This window comes from Engystomops pustulosus, chromosome 3 (genome assembly GCF_040894005.1).
Source record: "Engystomops pustulosus chromosome 3, aEngPut4.maternal, whole genome shotgun sequence".
Classification (NCBI taxonomy): domain Eukaryota; kingdom Metazoa; phylum Chordata; class Amphibia; order Anura; family Leptodactylidae; genus Engystomops; species Engystomops pustulosus.
In genome coordinates, this window is record NC_092413.1 from 22,249,027 (window position 1) to 22,269,985 (window position 20,959).

General features: G+C 43.9%; 1 protein-coding gene across 4 annotated transcripts in view; it reads left to right on the forward strand.

The window, feature by feature from the left end:
* CAMKMT (calmodulin-lysine N-methyltransferase) overlaps positions 1–20,959 on the forward strand; it is a 265,839-nt gene that overhangs the window by 1,208 nt on the left and 243,672 nt on the right. For all 4 annotated transcript variants that reach the window (XM_072140279.1, XM_072140281.1, XM_072140280.1 and 1 more), the window contains exons 2-3: positions 4,542–4,735; positions 11,538–11,602. In XM_072140279.1, the coding sequence (XP_071996380.1) occupies positions 4,542–4,735; positions 11,538–11,602 (259 nt within the window). The remainder of the gene's footprint in view (positions 1–4,541; positions 4,736–11,537; positions 11,603–20,959) is intronic.

Here is a 20,959-nt window from a genome sequence, read left to right on the forward strand (position 1 = left end):
CAGTGCGTTGTCCGACGAGGATTTGGATCTGCCGCAATTCACTAAGGTCGTGCGTCCAATTTCCTGCATGTGTTGCTTTCCCTCTGAGATCCGCTGGAGTTCACCTTCTTCTTCCCGGTGCATGTAAGTGGTGATTTTGCAACACAATTTCGTTTTTAAATCCTGCGGTTTGTCCGAATCCGTCGGGTTGTCCGACAGCCCGCCCCCTGATTTCTGTTGCATGCAAGCAGGCGCCGATGCGCCACAATCCGATCGCGTGTGCCAAAATCCCGGGGCAATTCGGCGCAAAAAAGAAGTATTCGGGAAACCCGACAGAATCGTGGTCTGCGGACCCTTAGTGAATGAGCCCCACTGTGTCCGACAAGACAGAAAAAATGTGCACCTAAAGGAGCGTGTTAGTGTTTAGTCTGAGTTTGCGCCACATTAATACTGTGATTTGACAGAATTGTGTTGCATGCTGTATATTAACCCCTTAATGCCCCTTGACTTATATATACGCCATGGAGCTTTACAAAATTATGAAGAGGGATTTTCATAGAGACAGTAGGGCACATTTACTAAGGGCTTTGCGCCAGTTTTCTGTCGGACTTTGTAACGTTTTTTCATGTGTTTGAACATGTATGTAAGAAGTGTCTATGCCACATATGTGTCACGTGGGACCCTTTCGTGTCGCGGCTGCACTATTCTTCATGTGACACAAATTTCTGCACTGAAGGGGGCGCTCCGGTGCTCAGTTGGACCTTGTATCACATTTATCATGCAGAGTCCGACAGAAGTGTGTCACACGCCACATGTTATTGGTGCACCGAAAAAAGTTGTTGCACTCTGTCGGAGCAGTGCAGGGGGCGCCAGATTCATGAAGAATGTGGGGCAGAAATGCTACATCTGGCGCCCCCTGCACACTACACAGGCAACTGCACATAGTACAAACTGCACTGTTCTTAGTAAATGCGCCCAATGGTGTATGGGGGCATATTGCAGCAAACACACAACACTAACACCCATGATCGGTGCTAGCTGGCTGTTACAATGAAAAATCCCATTGTGCTGTACTATTTCAGATAAATCTGGCGCTAAAATCACTAAAATGAACTGTAGACTACTTCTTTTCTGTCCACACAACATGCACCTCATCAAGGCGAGTCTATCCTTTTGATTCTTTCACTAATGAACAGTTTGGACTGAAAGCCGACTCTGCAGTAACCAAACGCAATGTCGAAATGCTGTTTAGTGTTGAACTGGCAAGCAATTTCAGCTGCAGTGTTGAAACAATTACCCATGGAGATTCTCTGCATTATCCTGTCCTCTCTTCCATTTGTCTTTCAAGGGCTGCCAGCTTTCTTATGGGAATTTTATTGGTTTGTGGTGTTGTAAAGTTGCAATATTCTAGTCATCAGACTTGGAACCACTAACTTCTCTTGCTATGGCTGATAGGGCTTCATCTGCACAACCTACTGCCGGAGGTTTTCAAAGTGGAACCTGGAAAGTGAGGCTACATTCACATGGTGTATTCTGATTGCATATTGAGCCACGCTCAAAAAGGCTTCCCCTGCTGATCACATGCTGAGGTATCATTGCATTTCTATTGCGTCACCTCTTCTCCCTACGCTCCCTCTCTCTAAGGGATTGCTCCCATGCTCCCATGTTTAAAGGGGTCTGAATACTTTCCATATCCACTGTACCTCCTCTTTTTATAGACTGCTCTGAACTCTTCCACTTGCCCCTCTCTCACACAGTCTTCTCCTTATGCCCCATCAGGCAACTTTATAAATCACATCAAATCTCCCTGGTCACCACTCTCAGCCTTGGCCTCCCTTCCATAAAGACGACTGCCCACTCTACATACACTGATCTTCCTACCATCATGGAGAATGCTTGTTGGTCTGTTGTCTGAAGCTTTCCTCCTATTTCCCAACATATATTTTAGATAGAAGCACTTAATTGTATAGGGAGAATTCTGCAACAATTATATGACTGCACAGTTCTCTCTATGATCATGTACGTTGAATCCAGCACTCATCTTCAGTAGTTTAGACTGAACACACAGTGAATTGAGGTAGATAAAAATCTGATTTTTGCGGAGATTAGCTTTCTGACCCCTTTACCCACCCCAATCATGTTGTTACCTCCTATCCTGGGGATATCGTTCCTCCGAATTACTGGAGTAGCAGGTCTTGCATGCAACCTGCCCCTCCATTCAATGTCTATAGAAGTGTTGGAAAGTGCTCCTATTCAATCCATAAAAAAAAAATCTTCCCTTACATTCTTGATGATATGAAAGGGCGAATCCTGTTGTATAGTATCTGTTGTTTGCGGAGTTCAAGCACTTGTCATTGTCCTGCCTTCTGACATGATGTGACATCTAGGAGAAATGTATGAGCCACATCTGCTGTCCACAGATAGTCATCCGCTCTTCATGGGATAATGGGCTCTTAATGTACATTTACATTGTTTATGAGATGATACAGAATTATCTGTGTCGCTCTTAAGAAGCTTCGGATAAAGAAACCATAAAGTAGCTCCTTATCGTATATGAGAACAGAATAAGCGGATGTATTTTTGCAATGTATGGAATATAATAACTGGCTTTGGTTGCTATGGACAAACCTGAATAAAACCCACATTGTTTGTATCTCTAATAGGTTGGTGGTGGACATATTATTGTAGACTTAAGATGGATGTTTTCAGTCTACTGCCAATAATCTATCCATTTATTGATATCATATCAATGGGGATCAGCTGAATCCTGCAGCCTCCGCTCTCTGTGTAGTGGCCGACTATGGAACTGCACATCAGCTATCGTCCAGGTTAATAGGAATTGAGCTGCAGTAACACAACTCTGCCACTAGACAGAGAAGGGAGTCGTTCTTCTGGTCAGATTCCGACACTGTAGGTTACCAGAATCCACTGATCAGTGAGGGTCCCAAGTGTTCACCCTCAAACTCCCCCCCGCCCCCCAAGTTGTGATATTGATGACCCATCCAATAGCCTTAATGTTGATGTGACTGTTTTGAGTGACTAGTGGTCACATTTTATACCCAGGGCAGGATTATGGTAGTTGGAGGCCTCTGGGCCCAAAATCAGGTGGGGGCCCCCACTGAATGTAGCCCAGACAGTGGGACACATTACTAATCTTAATTATAATTAATATTGTCAACATTCTCCTACTTACATGTTATCCTAAATCAGTGATGGCACTCAGAGCTCTTTCTGTGGGCACCCAGACCATCACCAGACATGACTCCAGGTATATTCCTGCAGTCCCAGACAGCCCAGGACTTTATAAGTGTCCTAAAGGTGCTGGTATCAATGAAAACTGAGACAGAGAAGGGAGTATAAATCACAAATTACATTTCTGTGTTGGCACTTTGCGATAAAGAAGCGGGTCTGTGTTGTAGTTTGGGCACTCGGCCTCTAAAAGGTTTTCCATCACTGTCCTAGATGCTAGCTGAACTCCTCCGTGCTCCAGATTCATTGCGTGATGCACTCCCTTCCCCCCTGGAGCACTTCATGCCTGCCTCCATTCTCCTTTGGACCTCCCTTGGAAGTCGTTGCCATCACCTGGCTTTCTCCTAAATCTCACACATGCGCATTTAGATCTCCATTGTGCAGCCAGACGCTACTTGGAAGTACCTTCAGAGGGGGAGCTTGACTCCGACCACGCATGCGCAGGCTTTGGAGAAAGCTAGTTGACCTCACTGGCTGCAAAGGGCGGTCTGGATGGTGTACAAGGCGCCATGAATTAGATAGGAGGCGTGTTTCAGGCAGTGAACCCGGAAGTGCTCTGGTGACGTCCCACAGAGCACTTCAACCCCATTTACATTTTTTTAAAGTTATTTTTTGGAAGAAACAGAGCTTGAATCGGCTATATACGGACAGTTACAGAATCTCCGTGCCCTAATCTACAACAAGGTGATGCTAAGCAAAGTGATCTTAAATTGTCATGATGGTGAGCTTTAATGGCTGACGTTGTTGGACACCATTATTCGACCTAGCTGTAAATAGAATGGAATGTAGAGACATGTAAGAAAAATGTCTCTTTGGAGGACCTGTCCTATCATTAGACAGATAACTCACTTACAATGGACACATTGGGGCATATTTATCATATGCTGGCGCTCATAGCCCCGCCGTTGCAAGTTTGCAGCCCGATACATCAAGAGGCTTCTGTCGCTGGCAGCAGCAAGTGCGCAGGCGTGGTAACGCCCTGCGCCGGCCCACTCCCGGCCGGCCGCGCTCTCCCTTCACGCTCCACTGGCGTGAAGGTGGCGGATCAGGGCAATTAATAGCAAAAGCTAGCAATAAGCTAGCATTTGCTATTATTTCAGGGCCTCTGCGCCACTGGCGTTGCGCAGAGGTCCTGATAAATATGCCCCATTGTAACACTTAGTTTCCCCTGTGGAGGCGCTGCAAGGAAATGGTACAGGTTTCAGCATAGATCACGGTAGGTCACTTCCTTGGCTCCTCCCACTTGGTTGGTATAAATCCTCACAACATGTTACAGAGCCCTCCACTAATCACATGTTACCTTTGTATTGTAGGCGCTACGAAGGAAGTGTCTGGATACAGAAAACCTAAAGAAAGTTTCCGTAAGAAGATTTAATTCATTTCAACTTTTCTCAATTACTGAATTATCAAAAGGAGAAAAAACCGATGAAGATGATGAGGATGATGATGAGCATACCTGGCTGAAGTATACAAGCATCTTCTATCCCGAATATGAAGTTTGTATAAGGTATCCATTTATTAGCTGCCATTCATCTGCCATTGTGGTGACTGATGGTTCCCGAAAAGAAATTATTTGTCTACCTTCTTCCTTCTACCTTTCCAGCCATTGTTAGTTTTTGAATTTAATTTAAAGACTTAAAATACAAAAAGGAGTTTGGCCTTTTTCCTTATGATATGACACCTTATAAACTGTAAGTTAGAAATTATTTTCCTTAAAGTGGAGCTTTCACCACCTCCCCCATCAACACTTTGAATTTTCTTTCTAGCCCTTACGGCTGCTGAAATATCAGTCCCAGTATCTGACCATTGTAATCCTCTGCACTGTTAGGAGATGCTGGAACAGAGGAGGGGGCATGTGTTATGATAATCGTATACTTGTCAGAGAAAATTATCAACAAATACCCCTCCCGACTCCTCCTCTCTGACAGTGCAGAGGATTATAGTGTTCAGATACTGCGACTAATATCTCAGAAACCTTGGGGGCTAGAAAGAAAATGAAACGTACCCCATAATCTGTGTAGTAGCCCCTACAGCAAGGTATGTTCATCTCCACATGTGTGAGGTGGTAAAAGGTTCTCTTTAAAGGGGTCGGTAACTAAGGCTGCATTCACACGACTGTCGTGGGACGTTTGTAAAGCTGCAAACTTGCGGCCGTACATACGTCCCCCATGGCCGTACGGAGCAATACGGTGACTCACACATGCGGCATAATACCGCTCCATACACTGGGACATGTCCTATCTTTCCCCATGTTACGTTGCCGTGCGCCATGCATCGCTATGGAGTGGGAAGGGGTCACCCCTCCTCCATCACGACGAATGTATGCTCGCTGGGCATACGTTCATGTGAGTACAGCCTAATACAAATCTTTACTAGGGTAAGTATAAAACCCTAATATGGTCTCCCATATGATAATTACCCTGATAAAGTTTCTGTGTAGCCAACATAAACCACGAGTTAAGTACAAAAGTAGGGCTCTATAGTTTCTGTGATGTGCCATGTCCTGCTGGCCTCCGGTGTATGGAGGGGACCTTGAAGTCTTTACTGTATGCCTGCCCCCTTCATGATAACCACTCCCATATTAGCGGTTAGAGGGCCATGGGGTTTTCCTGTACCTAGTCCATTAGTCAACCCCATAGACATCAGAGGGTCGGCTCTAGTATATTACCGTCTATGGCCATGAGACTGCCGTAAAGCGTATCCCTAAATGCTGTTACTAGACTTCAGTCAAGATGGCCGCACATGATAATAATTTACAAAAATGAGAATTAATTTCTGGAAACCAAAGCAGATGAGAAAAAAGGTGATATATTTTGCCATTCCGCTTATTAAAAAAAAAAATTAAATAAATAAAAAATCGGTGATACATTCCCTTTAAAAGAAGATCTATCAAAGGAATGAATGACTCTCATCACTGAATACAGTTTTTCAGCCTGGGTTCTTTCAGCTTTAAGGTGACAGACACCTATCAACTTTATAATACTTTGTGACCTTAAAAAAAGAAAATTGTATTTTGCGTTGAATTACAGAGAACAATGTATTGTACCATTCTACTTTCTGAAGTCGCGTTGCCGAATGTGTGACCTCAGATCAGTTTTTTTTTTTTTTTTTTCTCCTGAAATCTATTCCCCGCATTGAAACCTTTCTTTTCCATGACCCTGAGAGCATTTATTACACTCCAAAGATGAGTCTTAGGTTAAGTGCATCATACCGGGTAGACATTCAGCAGTTGTCATGGTAACAGATGTATATACCGGAGGCGAATTGTATCATTTCATACGGTTTCGGCTCGCGCTGCCTATGACAGGATAATGCCGACAATGTCTCCTTTGACATCGTACACATTAGATTGTCAATAATACACATAACTGTAATAGGCTCGGATTGTTCCGTTCAATAGGAAATCATTATATTAAATGCGGTATTTGCCGCGACTCAATGACCGATAGAAACTTAACCGATGGCGCAACGTTTTTTTTTTTATTCCGATACACAATTCCCTATTCAGTTGGTCTGAGAACGAGATGTTCAGGAATTATCACGGGTTGTGAAGCTCCAGGTCTTTAGAACATGTGGCACTTAATGGAGTTAAGCATTTAAAGGGATATTTCGGGACTGAAATAATGGTGACACATCCTTAGGATAGGCAATCGGACATAGACAATGCACTGTGCGCAATTCACTAAGATCGTGCACCCGATATCCTGCATGTGTCGCTTCCCCGCTCAGGTCCGACAGAGTTCACCTTCTTCTTCCTGGTGCATGTAAGTGCATGACTTGCGACTTTAATCTTAAATTATGCGCTCAGTCGGATCATTGGACGGACCCCACCCTCCCCAATTTCTGTCGCATGAATGCCAGTGGAGCTGCGCCAAAATCCGATCGCGTGACACAATCCCCTTCTAAATACCTGTCACAGCGGCGCAAATCCCAAATACCATGAACAGTCCGGTATCGCAGTCACTGCGATCCGCGGACCCTTAGTAAATAAGCCCCATGTGTTTTTTTTGTCTCAGTGACAATTGCTATGGGTCGTCTGTAAGTCGCGAAAGAGAGCTACTACCATGCATGCGCAAGGTTTGCCATTAGCTGGCGATGTCACCAGCTCTTTGGCGGGTTCACACCTCCTTTTGGCATACTCTCAGCGTACCCATTGACAGATACCCATTTACAGTTGCTTCCTCTGTCCGCTGAGTATATGACTTATCCTGTCAAAAAGACAGGACGGAAAGACGCAGCAAGCTACTCCTTTCCATCCTGCTCCCTCCCACTGAGCCACATAATATGCTCAGCAAAGACAACAGAAGCCTATGGGGAGCGGATGCAATGTCCCCCAGCCTCTGCTGAGCAGGAGGGAGGACGTCGGTGATGTCGCTGTCCATATAAGGTTAGTGACATCACTAGGGAAACACCCCGTACAGCCGGTGATTGGCTGCTGCCGTCATTCACTCCTTTCCCTACATACAAGTGGGAGGAAGAGTCACTGGGCAACATATCACACTGCATAAGTATACAGTGGGATACATCGGTGCCGTATGTTGTAAGGACATGTGCGAATCCCCCCAATGTGACTTACAACGTATGGGAAAAAAACTGGGTCTGGACCCAGCCTAAAATGAGTGGAGGAGTAAAGAATCTAAAAGATGGCCCAGAGGTGCTTCGAAGATGTGACCCTCAGCCTCATTTGCATATTTTTAAAACCTCTTTTTAATTAAATACATGGGACAGTTCTAGAGACAGTGAGAAGACGCCGACATGTAAGTGTGAGTGGTCTATCATCAAAATCCATCATGATAAACCAGGGACTTGCTCATAGATCCAGGCACCGTGACTGTGGTAATCTTCTTATTTGTTAATTATGCTAATGAGCCGTAATGGCTAGCCTAGCCACTCTGCGCTCTAGCTATACAGGCTTACACTGCCTCATTCTCCCCCCCTGATTCCTCAGCACTTCCTGCTGTAATCTTGGTTCTCAGGGAGCAGGGGGGAGGGTGATACAGTGTAACAGCCTGTAAAGCTGGAGCAGAGGGGCTAGGGTAGCCCTTCTGGCTCATTAGCATAATTTTAAAAGTTGATTTTAGAAGGAAGGAGATCATTGATAACAAATATAAGAAGATTACCACAGTCACGGTGCCTGGATCTATGAGTAATGTCCCTGGTTTATCATGATGGATTTTGATGGTCGATTTCCTTTAAACGTCTTCTCATAAAGATGAGGTATTAGTCTTCTGGCATCCCTGCACCTCAGAACTTCAAATAACAATACTGTGACTTATGGCCACCTCAGGTATTTTACTACATTTGTGATATACCTGACTGCTGCAGAACATCTGAGCCCTGTTTATCCTTTGCTTTCAGTATGTGGTTGCTTGTAACTTTTGTTCCTATGGGGGGAACGTCGAACGTTGAATCATCGGCACTTCGGAATTTGGATTCTACCGGTAGATACAACGTAAGAATCTTGTGCTGTGTTGTCTCTCTTCCCCCCTCTAGTGGCTAAACCTGATAATCGAGCCCCGACGCTCCTCTCCTCACATTGCTAAGCCCGTCCGCTCGCTCTTCGTGACACCAAGATTAGCTCAGATTTTTTTTCTTTCTGGCGATTTGGGAAAGCAGTGAGATTTGAGGATGTATTGAAATAATTCCCAGGTCACTAAAACTCTGCGCTTGATTTGCAAGGAGCCATAGAGAGGCCACAAATAAACTTAAGACCTTAAGCTTCTCAAGGGAGAGCGACGTGCCCGGAGAGATTGCTGTTTACCAGGTGAATGGAGTCCTGTTGGAAAAGCAATCAGAGAAATTACTCCGGCTTAAAGCTGATGTGTCAGGGACTTTGCCCGGCCAGTGTGACAGCAGGGATTTCCGTAATGGAGGGGTTGTGGCCACGCTAAGAAATTGGTTACTAACCTTCAACAAACTTTGTATAAACCACTACATGACAAATAACACTAGATCAGCCCCTTTTATGACTCTCATCTTTGATTTTCTGCAGCCTCTGTAAGCTTTTTTTCTCTAATTCTAAGTTTTCTGGGGAAACTAGCTGCTATGTGGTCCCCCTTACACCACTGAAAGAAGAGTAGAATCTGTGCCAAAACGAATTCACCGATCAGCAGGATCATAAAGTACAATGTAGAGAAGTACAAAGAATAAAACACTTTGGGTAAGACATTTTCTATTCTCCACCTCGACACAGACTACACTTATATTCTAAAACCAAATCTGCTGCATAACTCTCTATTTGACTCATTGGAAGGGTTATATACAACAGAGCAGCACAGTGGCTCAGTGGGTAACACTTCTGCTTTGCAGTCCTGGCTTCTAGTCCCACCCAGGTCAACATCTGCAAAGAGTTTGTATGTTCTCTCTGTGTTTGTGTGGGTGTCCTCCGGTTTCCTCCCACACTCCAAAGCTTACTGCTACCGTATTTTTCGGATATAGTCCAGTGCACCTTATATATGAACCGTACTTACAGGCAACAGCTGCCTTGAAATGTGCACAGGTCTGCCAACTGCTGGTCATTCATCATTATAATCAGGTGCGCCTTATAATCCGGTGCGCCTTATATATGAACCTAGACGTTTTAGCAGGCATTTATTGATGGTGAGCCTTATAATTCTGCGCGCCTTATAGTCTGAAAAATACGGTAGGTTGATTAGATTGTGAGCCTCTTGGGGACAGGAACCGATTTGTCATGCTTTGTGCAGCTCTGCGTAATCTGTGTGCGCTATATAAATAAAGAATTATATATACCGTAAATACTCGAGTATAAGCCGATCCAAGTATAAGCCGAGGCCCCTAATTTTATCACAAAAACTTGGGAAAACCTATTGACTCGAGTATAAGCCGAGGGTGGGAAATGCATTGGTCACAGCCTCCCTAGTATATAGCCTGTCGGACCCTGCCCTATAATATGAAGCCAGCACCTGCCCTCCAGTTTATATCCTGCCAGCCCATATCCCCCAGTATATAGCCAGCCCCTTGCCCCAGTAAATAGCCAGCAGCGGGGGAAGCCAGAAAGGTGAGTTTTCATATATATTTTTTTACTCGAGTATAAGCCAAGTTTGGGTTTGAAGTGTGAATGCAGCCTTAGGATGAGATAGAAATTGTACTCTTTTATTCCTTCAATCTCTGTATGTACAGGTTTCTCTTATATCTCTTGCTCACACTTCCCCCTCCCCTCTCCATAGACTATGATGTTATTCAATATCTTTGTAAATCCTATCCATATTAATTTAAGACTTATTCGAGAGAGATTCGAGAGGAGGGCAAGCGGCAAATAAATTCATTTTAATCTTTTGCATCACTATTTGAGGGTACAAAGTCTGGGTTGTGAGTTGTCCACTTTACCTCATGTTTTTTGTAATGTGTAAGGCTACATTCACACCAACGTGTGCCCGCCGTAACGTAGTACAGCGGGCACACATCGGCGCCCGGGAGAGGAGGAGAGCCGCTCACCCCCTCCCATCTCCATAGCGATGCATGGCGCACGGCGCCGTATTACGGGGAAAGATAGGACATGTTCCCGGGTATGGAACAGTAGCCATGCGCCCATTGCCTGCTATGGGGGACGTATATACACCGTATATATGTCGGCCATATATACGTCCCCCATACGTGTATGTGAATGTAGCCTAAGTGTGGGGGGATGCAGGATACTAGGTAATTAATATTCAATTCACACATAGATATTCTGCTCGTATTAAAGAGATTGGTCACTTCATGTTTTTTGTGATGTGTGCACTAGTGTGAGGGGACAGGATATGAAGTAATTTACCAATATACATCTATTGATTGTTGTGCTCCGCTTTTTTGATACATAAAGTGAAGCCTCCTGTCTTTTACCTCATCAGCCGGACATTCCTGTTCATAAAATGGTCGCAGATGGAGGGTCATGGTAGGTCGATTGTTCCTGGACAGCTAGAGATCACATGACCCTCCATCTGCGGCCATTTTATGGTCAGGAATGTCCGGCTGATGAGGTAAAAGATAGGAGGCTTCACTTTACATATCAAGAAAGCGGAGCAGAACTATTACTAGATGTATATTGGTAAATTACCTCATATCCTGCCCAACCCTCCCCCCACACTCACACACACATTACAAAAAACATGAGGTAAAGTGGCCAACCCCTTTAATTCCTGAGCAGAATATCGATGTGTGAATTCAATATTAATGGTTGTGGAGGATGAGACACATTTTTTTAATAAAATAAATAACAGATTTTCTTTTGTAACTCCTGAATATAAAAGCAAAAATAAAAAAAAAACAAATCTATCTCTATTTTTGACAGATTTTTTTTTCAATTTCAGGCAAAACAGCGGAGCGATAAACGTCTCTGATCTGCTGACGAGTTTTGACAACACTGGGAACGTGTGTAAGTCCTCTCCCCATTCTATCTCTAAATCCCCGCCATTGTTTTCTAGTCACGCAGATTTGCATGACAAAAAGTGTAAAAAAAATTTTTTAGCCGTGATAATTTTCTGATATTTAATTGTTTTTTTTTCCCGGCGCGGTGGATTTGTATAATTCGCAGTGTTTTTGTTGAGGAATTATGAATGATCTGCATACGTTGTGACAGGTTTTGCGGCTCTGAGTGTAAGGCATCTGGTGCATTGACATAGATTAGGCCGCAGAAAAGCCTTATGGAATGAGAAGCTAAAGCCGGGAACTGAATACACTCAAACAATTTGTATGGCCGGGGGGCAAAAAGCTTTATGAATGGCATATTTATCTCCGAGGTCACATAAGAGGCAGATGTGCGAAGCTTTGGATAAATATGTCTTCTCTATAACCGCCAATCTCCAAACTGGGGGAATTCCTCTCTGTGAGAAGATGAGAGGATGATGACAGGAGAAATCTGAGAGGGTGATGTGGCAAAAATAATAGCTAGGGGGGGTCATCTGCCGAGACGGAAAAATGCTGACTCTGTGTTATCTGCCATAGAAAGGCAGTCCCCGATTTAATGGGGTTTTCCCACCAAACAGGTTAGGGCCGATCACAAGATTGGAGGGTCCGACCTGGTCTGAGGTAATTCCGTCAGACTCTTCGTCACTCCTGGAGATGAATGGAGCAGATGGCCGTGAATGTCCGTTCTGTTCCATTCATCTCTATTGAGCTGACGGATATTGACAAGCTTTATTAATAATCCTTGGTCCCATGACCGCAATAAATTTTGAAAATCCAATTGTCCCCGGGTCAAAAAAAAATTCAGCCCGGAATTACAATTATAAAATATACCTGTTCCATCTCAAGTGCAAACCTAAAGAACCTATCTTGTACGTAACTTGTACTGTGACCCTGATAGGTAATACCATAAAAATCCATCAGGATAAGATGAGGGGCTCTAGATCCAGGCCCCCGTGACTGTGGTTATCATCTTACATTTGTTATTCATGGCCTCCTTCTTTCTAAAATCATCTTTTACAATTTTTTTTCCTGAGCCTGGATTCCTGGGTGTTACCAGAGCACCTCCATGCGGAAGCTTCAAATGCTGTTACACTGTGAAGGAGTACTTCCCCCTCCTACTATTTTCAGCATGCAAAGGCAGAGGGGTATTTCTGAGAAACTGAGGGAGACAATGTCATAGCCTGTAACAGCATAGAGGGGTTACGGTAATGCCCCCCCTCGCACTGATCATGAAAACGGGGGTCCCCTAGTAGCTCCATTCACTGCGTATGGAACTTGCATAGAAAGGTAAATACAGCTCGGCTATCTCTGTCGGCACCATAGAGGTAAATAGAGCAGCGGGGCGTATGCACGGTTCATCTGGGGTACAGATGTTCCAATATGGGCGATCCCCACTTAAGAACACCCGATGTACAGATGACCCCTAGTTATAAACGGACCTCTGGATGTTGGTATTTTACTGTACTTTAGCCTTGGGCTACAATAAACATCTATAACAGTTATCCCAGGTGTCTGTAATGAAGCTTTAGTGTTAATCCTGGTTCTTATGACAATCCAACATTTTAAAATCCAATTATTACAGAGACCAAAAAAAATTTGACTGGGGTTACAATCATAAAATATACAGTTCCGACTTGCATACAAATTCATCTTAAGAACTAACGTTTATAACCTTATCGTGTTCGTAACCTGGGGACTGCCTGTAATTTATTCCTGGTTTGTCCTGACGCCAGAAGCTATACCATATATCAGTGATGGCAAACCTTTTAGAGGCCGAGTGCCCAAACTACAAAAAAGACCAACACAGAAATGTAATTTATACTCCCTTCTCTGTCACAGTTTTCATTGATACCAGCCCCTGAGGACACCAATAAAGCAGAAAATAGTCCCAGGTAGAGCTGTCACTTTAATATACCTCTGTGCACAGCAAGTCCTGGGCTGTCTGGGACTGCAGGAAGATACCTGGAGTCATCTCTGGTGATGGCCTGAGTGCCCACAGAAAGGGCTCTGAGTGCCACCTCTGGCACCAGTGCCATAGGTTAGCCATCACTGCCATATATGGAGCCATAAATCAGTGGGGGCCTCGCAATCAAGACTTGTTTCAGACAGACTACGGGAAGCTATACAGTACTTTATCTGGTGCGTAGAGACCATGTGTGGGTACTACAGCTCAGCTCCTACTTAGGTTCTCTTTCCAATTTTACAAACTATCAGGGCAATTTGAGACACTAAAACAACTCCCCATATCTACTAAAATTTTCTAGCACTGAGACTCTGTACCTAAATTACAGCCATTTCTCGGATATGCAAATGAGTAGACCTGAGTCAACTTCTGAAGAGAGGAGTCACGTTTTCTCCATGGCTGCCAGTGAACCCCGCCTTCTTTTTTTGATTGACATCTCAGTGTCTCTTCAAATCTTGAGCTGAGCAAACAGGAAGTCCTTTCCCTGTCCCTCTCACTTCCATGGTGAATTTTTTTTTTACCAGTCTCAGACTGTGTGATCCTCTCACTATTTCATGTATCTCCCCCCCCCCTCCCCCCCAGCGATGGCCAGCAAAGTTTGGGGAACGATTATACTGGCAGGAGGAGGCAGATTTAAGCAGTGACACTTGCACTGTACCTCTGCGACTGGGTGCTAGAAAGCTGACTGTTCTCTTATGCTTCCTGCACCTGTGTTATTATTCAGCGAATCTGACGTAGTCCACCCCGGCTTCATTGTACATGCGCCGTACCTCCAGCATATGAGCAGAGGATGTACTACGCTGGTTTCTTTGAAGCATTGTGCAGGCCTACGGAGCTTGGGATTGAGGGATGTGTAGACTTTTGTTTTCTTTATTCTAATTATGGACACCGAGAGGAGTGATCGAGGACTCCTGGTCCATAAGGACCTGTGTGTTGTTTAGTCCTCATCGCCCTGAGAGGTTCCCTTTTAAATTTTTCGACCGTAAAGTGGAACAACTACAGAGGAGGAAAAATCCACCAATGTTGATAAAAAATCAGTAGAAATAAACGATTTTGGCGACACAATCACTTCACACGTTTATATTACAAATCTTTCCTCAGGTTTTCGGAAATCTTTAGACTTAGAGATTTGTACCTGTCCCTATGTGTGACTGTCACCTGCTTCGTAGGGCTGAAGGCAGCAGGGGGAGCTGCAGGCACAGCACTCGTCCCTGCAGCAGACACGCCACGGCCTGTGCTACTCCGTGGCTTCAGGTCTCCATTGTTTGATATTTGATCAGTTTCAGACTGTTTATTATATTACTGTATTATGGTTACAGAGAATATAAAGTTAAAATTTTTCACAGATGTTAGGAATTCTACAAATCCACCCTGCTGTACCTCTATAATTTAACTGTACATAAAATGTGGCCGCAATCATTGAAATATTGCATGTTGAAGAAGCTATGCTACGGTTATATGATGCCTATTGCCTGGAGAGAGAATGCTGGAGATACCCAAGCGCTGTGCTCTGAAATTTCTTATGCATCCTTGGTGTTGAATGGAGCGGCAGGATGCATGCTCGACATTCAGCTCCATCTATAAGTAAGAATGGGACCCCCTCTCTAAGCATCTGTTAGGGTCTCCGCTGTTGGAGCCACATACAGGCAAATTTTTTTTACATGTTAAAGATGTTATGCTTCAGCTGTGTGATATTTACTGCCTGTATCTGTACTGAATCTACAAGTAGCTTACACCATGTTCACATTTCCAGCTATCTGTTTTGCCTAGTAATTTTGTATTGCATTGTCCTCTTGGTTTTGACCCATATTTAGCGAGATTTCCTCTGTTTTTATTGTCCTGTTTTTGTCTCCATGTTTGCATGTTTGAGCAGGTCCGGAACATTGACTAGTAATCTACCTACCGCCTAGGGTAGGTAAGGGAAAGTAGGCAGGGACAGCCTGAATGGGTTTAGTCTCAGGACCCACTTTCTATGTTTCCAGTTTGTTCTCTTACCCAACATAAAAGTTGTTTACATAAGTAAAAGGGGTTGAACCATATTGTTATCCCCTATACACTAACCCAGAGAGAAGAGGTCCTGGTCTTTTTAATGAAGGGAGCACCAAGTGTAGAATACATCCTGCTTCTCCTTTCATTGCTTATGGGAGTACTGGGGAATTGCTTGGCACAGTGCTGTCGGAGATACTAGAGAACTGTGCTCAGCAGGATGCATGGTCGACCTTCCACTACATCTGTTTGTGAGAATTGGACCCCTGTTATCGTGATCAGTGGGGATCTCGGCACACTCACCAATCACATTGTTGCAATAAACAATATTCTAAATAAATGAATAATACAATAAAAATAGGAATAAGAATCTTTATAAATGAATCCTAAAATACAGACTTGGTACATGACAGGCACTTCCTCAATTCATTGAGTTTCTAGCGGTAAATCACATATACAGACAAACGGAAAGAGGAGTAAGAAGGGGCACTATCTAGGACACTTTGCAGCAATATATGGGTGTAGTGATGTATTGGCTTGAGATGACGCAGCAACTCTTAAACGTGAGAATTTGCTACACCCCAAGCACTTTAGGAGAAAGCAGCATAACTCAAAACGTTTTACTTTCACGTTCAATTACAGCCCCACAGCCCAAAAGATTAAAAATACTATATACAAAAACTGGTATATGTTGGCTGAAGATCCCCTACTGAGGGAACTCACCGTAGCACCTCCCCTCATCTCCTTCAGACGAAGTAAAAGCATAAAAGATATACTGGTACGCAGCCGCTTACCACCCTCTAGGGACAATTGGTTAAACAAAATGACCCCTACTGGCAATTTTAAATGTGGCCAGTGCAGATATTGCGATCAAAACATAAGAGCCAAGTACCTTTGTTTGGGTGGCATTGACATACCATTACGTCAGTTTTTCTCCTGCAAATCAAAATTCGTGGTTTATGTGATCATTTGTCCATGTGGGCTTTTCTACATAGGAAAAACAATACGCCCCCTGTACATTAGATTTAGCGAACATTGTTACTCAGTAAAAAGTGGAAAGGGCGCTCCAAGACTCATTGAGCACATGAACAAAATACATGGAGGCAGTACACAAACACTCCGTTTTGGCTGTATAGAATACGTACCAGTACCACCTAATGGCGGGGATCGCCACTGGGACCTTTTGAGAAGGGAGGCACGGTGGATCATGAGAACCAATGCGATGGGCCCCCTAGGTCTTAATGATAAAAACGACATGGGAGTTTTTCTGTAATCTAACAAATGTCGTATATGTTTATGCTATCCTGTGCTATGGTCTATACTGTTTTGTAGTTTAGTCACATTCGTTGGGAAAAAAACGTGAAAGAAATTTGCATACCTTCTTGATATGTCGACACCATATATTCCTTAGCTTAACATAAACATGGTCTATTTAGTATTCTCCTATACCTGTCATATAGGAAAACTCGATTTCTCCGCTAATGCAATTGTTTTTAGCTCGTTTTGCACAATGCTCTTTATGAACATAGTGTTTCTACGCTCTTGACCAAGAGCGTCTTTGGTTGCTAGGCTACAAGGAAGTGACGCCCTACCTGTTAGTTAAGTATCAGGTGTGGACGCCACTTCATGGAGGCTAGAGAAAGCGCCGGACGGCGCGAAACGGCTGTCGCCTTGTGTTACCCCCTGCTCCCACCCCTATCCTGTCTTGCCTGTGCCACCGTACTTTTTATATGAAGACAAAATAAAGAAGAAGTTTTTATGGTGAGTGGCCGCGTTTCTTCTTTTTTCTTTCAAATGACATATACAGACAAACCTTGTAGCATCAGTGGAGCCAAGGGGGGCAGTTCATAATCCCTTATAAAAGCAAGTTTCATGCAAATCTATGAACTCTATGCCGGTCCCTGGATGGCTTTGATTTTATTCTGGCGCATAAGCCTCTCCAGATGCTGCTGTATTATAATAGGGGGTTTTTCAGGCTGTCAATATTGATGACCTTTCCTAAGTATAGGTCATCAATATCAAATTAGTGAGGGTCCAATAACGGGTACCCCCCCATAGCTCAGCTGTGATTAATAGAGAACCGAAAGGGAAGAGAATGATAAAGGGTTATTCCCACAAAGACAAGTTGCTTAAATATACTCAGCATAACAAAAAAAAAATTCTCTAATTCGCTGTTATTAACAAAAATACAGCATTTCATAGATCTAATTACAACCTGTCTCTATCAGTCCTGGTGTATACAATTTGGTTGCCCTGGATCCGACCATGAATCTTCGGACTATGGTTGGATTCTTCTCATGAGTAGCTTCTCTTGTCTGCGCACAGCAATGCTCTCAGCCTCCTGCTCCTCCCCCCTGTATTACAAGATCAGCTCAGACACAGGCACTTCTGCTGTGTGCAGTGCGCAGAGACCTACTCTACTAGCTGCAGACAGATAAGATATTCATCCAGGGGAGGGAGCGGCATATAGTTCATCTCTGATCTGTCTCCTCTCTTTTTCTATGTGTCAGATACTAGTGAATGTTCAGAAACTAAATAAAAGTGTAGATAAAACCTGTACCCTGATAATCTAAGCACATTGTCAGAACACAGCATCTCGTAGCACAGAGGAATCATAAGTGTCTGCTTAGAGAGTCTCTGCCCACACTCTAATCTTGCACTGACCATCACTGAATGATAGGAGCTAAAACAGCAATAAAACAGAGTAAAATTGTAAAGTAAGGGGTTAAAAATGATGTGTATTGTGCAAACCTCACTAGGGGATTAAAATTTGAGAACTTTCTTTCATGGGAAATTCCCTTTAAACTTGCCACTGCAGCTTAGCTCCTATTTGTAGTTACCTGGTTTGTCCACCACACAGAAGATGGCGCTGTCTGATTTCTTCTTCCATTCATAGCGAAACTGTGGGGTGCTCATTGGTCAAATATTGGGGACCTATTGCACTGATATATTCTTAATGCTTTAGTTTGGGAAACTCTTTAAAGGAAATCTTCCATCATGATAAACCAGGGACATTACTCATTGAACCAGGCACCATGACTGTGGTAATCTTCTTATATTTGTTGGCCTCTTTTTTTTCTAAAATCAACTTTTAACATTATGCTAAAGACCCATTGTTGTCAGGGTTTTACCTGAGCATCTTAGTGCTACAGCTTCGCAGGTTTTTATACTGTGAAGGAACATGTCTCTCCCTCCTCCCTGCTCCCTCAGCAGTGGGAAGGGAAAATGTCCTGTAACGCCCCCCAGAGCACTTCTGGCTTATAAGCATAATTTTAAAAGTTGATTTTAGAACAGAGGTAGGGAACCTATGGCTCGGGAGCCAGATATGGCTCTTCTGCTGGCTGCATCTGGCTCTCAGACAGATCTTTAATAAATAGTGATGACTGCTGTGTGTCTCTTAGACTGATCACTGGACACAGGCAGTGATTTCACCGCTGCCTGCTTCCTTTGTACGACCCAGGCGCCATCTTCTAAGCCTGGGTCAAAGAGAAGGGAGCGCTAGTAAGTGAATATTCTTTTTTTTTTTTTTGCTGTGACTACCTATCTACTAGGGGGCATGTGCTGTGGCTACCTATCTACTAGGGGAATGTGCTGTGGCTACCTATCAACCTGGAGTATGTGTTGGGGTTACTTACCTACTAGGAGTATGTGCTGTGGCTACCTTTCTACTGGGAGTATGTGCTGTGGCTACCTATCTAACGGGAGTATGTGCTGCGGATGCCTATATACTGGGGGGTATGTGCTGTGGCTACATATATACTGGAGGGCATGGGCTGTGGCTACCTATCTACTGGGGGAATGTGCTGTGGCTACCTATCAACTTGGAGTATGTGCTGGGGCTACCTTTCTACTGGGAGTATGTGCTGGGGCTACCTTTCTACTGGGAGTATGTGCTGTGGCTACCTTTCTACTGGGATTATGTGCTGTGGCTACCTATCTAACGGGAGTATGTGCTGCGGATACCTATATACTGGGGGCATGTGCTGTGGCTACCTGTCTACTTGGGGCATGTGCTGTTGCTCCCTATATACTGTGGACATGTGCTATGGCTACCTATCTGCACACACGCTGGTCAGCCGGGACAGGAGACAGCAAGTGGTGAGTTGAGTGAGCTCGGAAAGGGGCGCCGCCACAGAGAGGGGCACCGGTGTGCCTGGGATCCAAGACCTAGATTGCAGGGGCACCTGTGACACTGGGACTACCTTTCTACTGGGGGGCATGTGCACATGGTACGGCTCTTCCGGAATAACATTTTAAAATATGTGGCGTTCATGGCCCTCTCGGCCAGAAAGGTTCCTGACCCCTGTTTTAGAAGGATGGAGGACATGGACAAATATAAGAAGAGTACCACAGTCGCAGTGCGTTACCATTAAATCAGGGAGAGGGAGGGGGGAAGTGCAGAGGGAGCAGGAGGGAGGGGAAATGTTCTCCTGCACAGTGTAACAGCATGTGAAGCTACATATTTTGATGGTAAACCACCCCCAGTACAGAACTGCATAGAGTCCTCTTCATGTACAATGTTATCATGTTTTTTTTACATCTCTTTTACATCTTTATGTAACCCGTTAACTCGTCTTGTTGTCGCCTCTTATTCGCGGTAATCTTCCAAAGACAATAACTTTTCTTTCTCAATGTTTTGTCTTTCTTTTTTTTTTTCCCCCAAGAGTTCTAAGCTGTCACTTGAATGGTGCCAAATAGCTAAAGAGCGCCGTCAGCCTTTTCCGAGAGTGAATGTTTTGCTCTCGTAGCTCATTGTGCGTCTAACGAGAGAGCATTATGGAGCGATTTTACTGAAACTAGAATCATTGTTAGTTGCTCAAGCTTTCCATTCACATTAAAATACAGGTAATCACGCTTTTTAATTAACGGATTTGTCTCTCGAGTGGTCGTCATGTTTAGTTTACAGGTGGAATGGCTTGATGTTTTGTACCATTTATTCATTCAGACTCCCGTCGGTTCTGTAACAATTATAAATGTTGTCATTCAGCTTAAAATATCACATTCATTGAAAGGGACAGACGTACTGAACTCGCCTCGGCGCAGACATTAAGCACAATCATTGTGTTTGTAATTTTTTTTTTTTGCATCAAAGAAAATTCCGTGCCCTTACGAACCCAACTCATGAAAACTAGCTCATTACCGTAAACTCTGAGCTTCACGTTGTCTTTTTGTTTTGTTTTTTTATTTTATCTATTTAGATAATAGGATATTAAAATTCTGTAAATGGACTTTACAGAACAGTAAAAATTAAATGTATTTTGAAAGTTTCCCAATCCCCTCCCTTCCCTCCCTGTTATGGTGATCTCCATTTCCTGGGTGTCTCCTGACACCACAGGAAATACTGGCAGTTTGTTTTGAAACACATCCGACAATGCA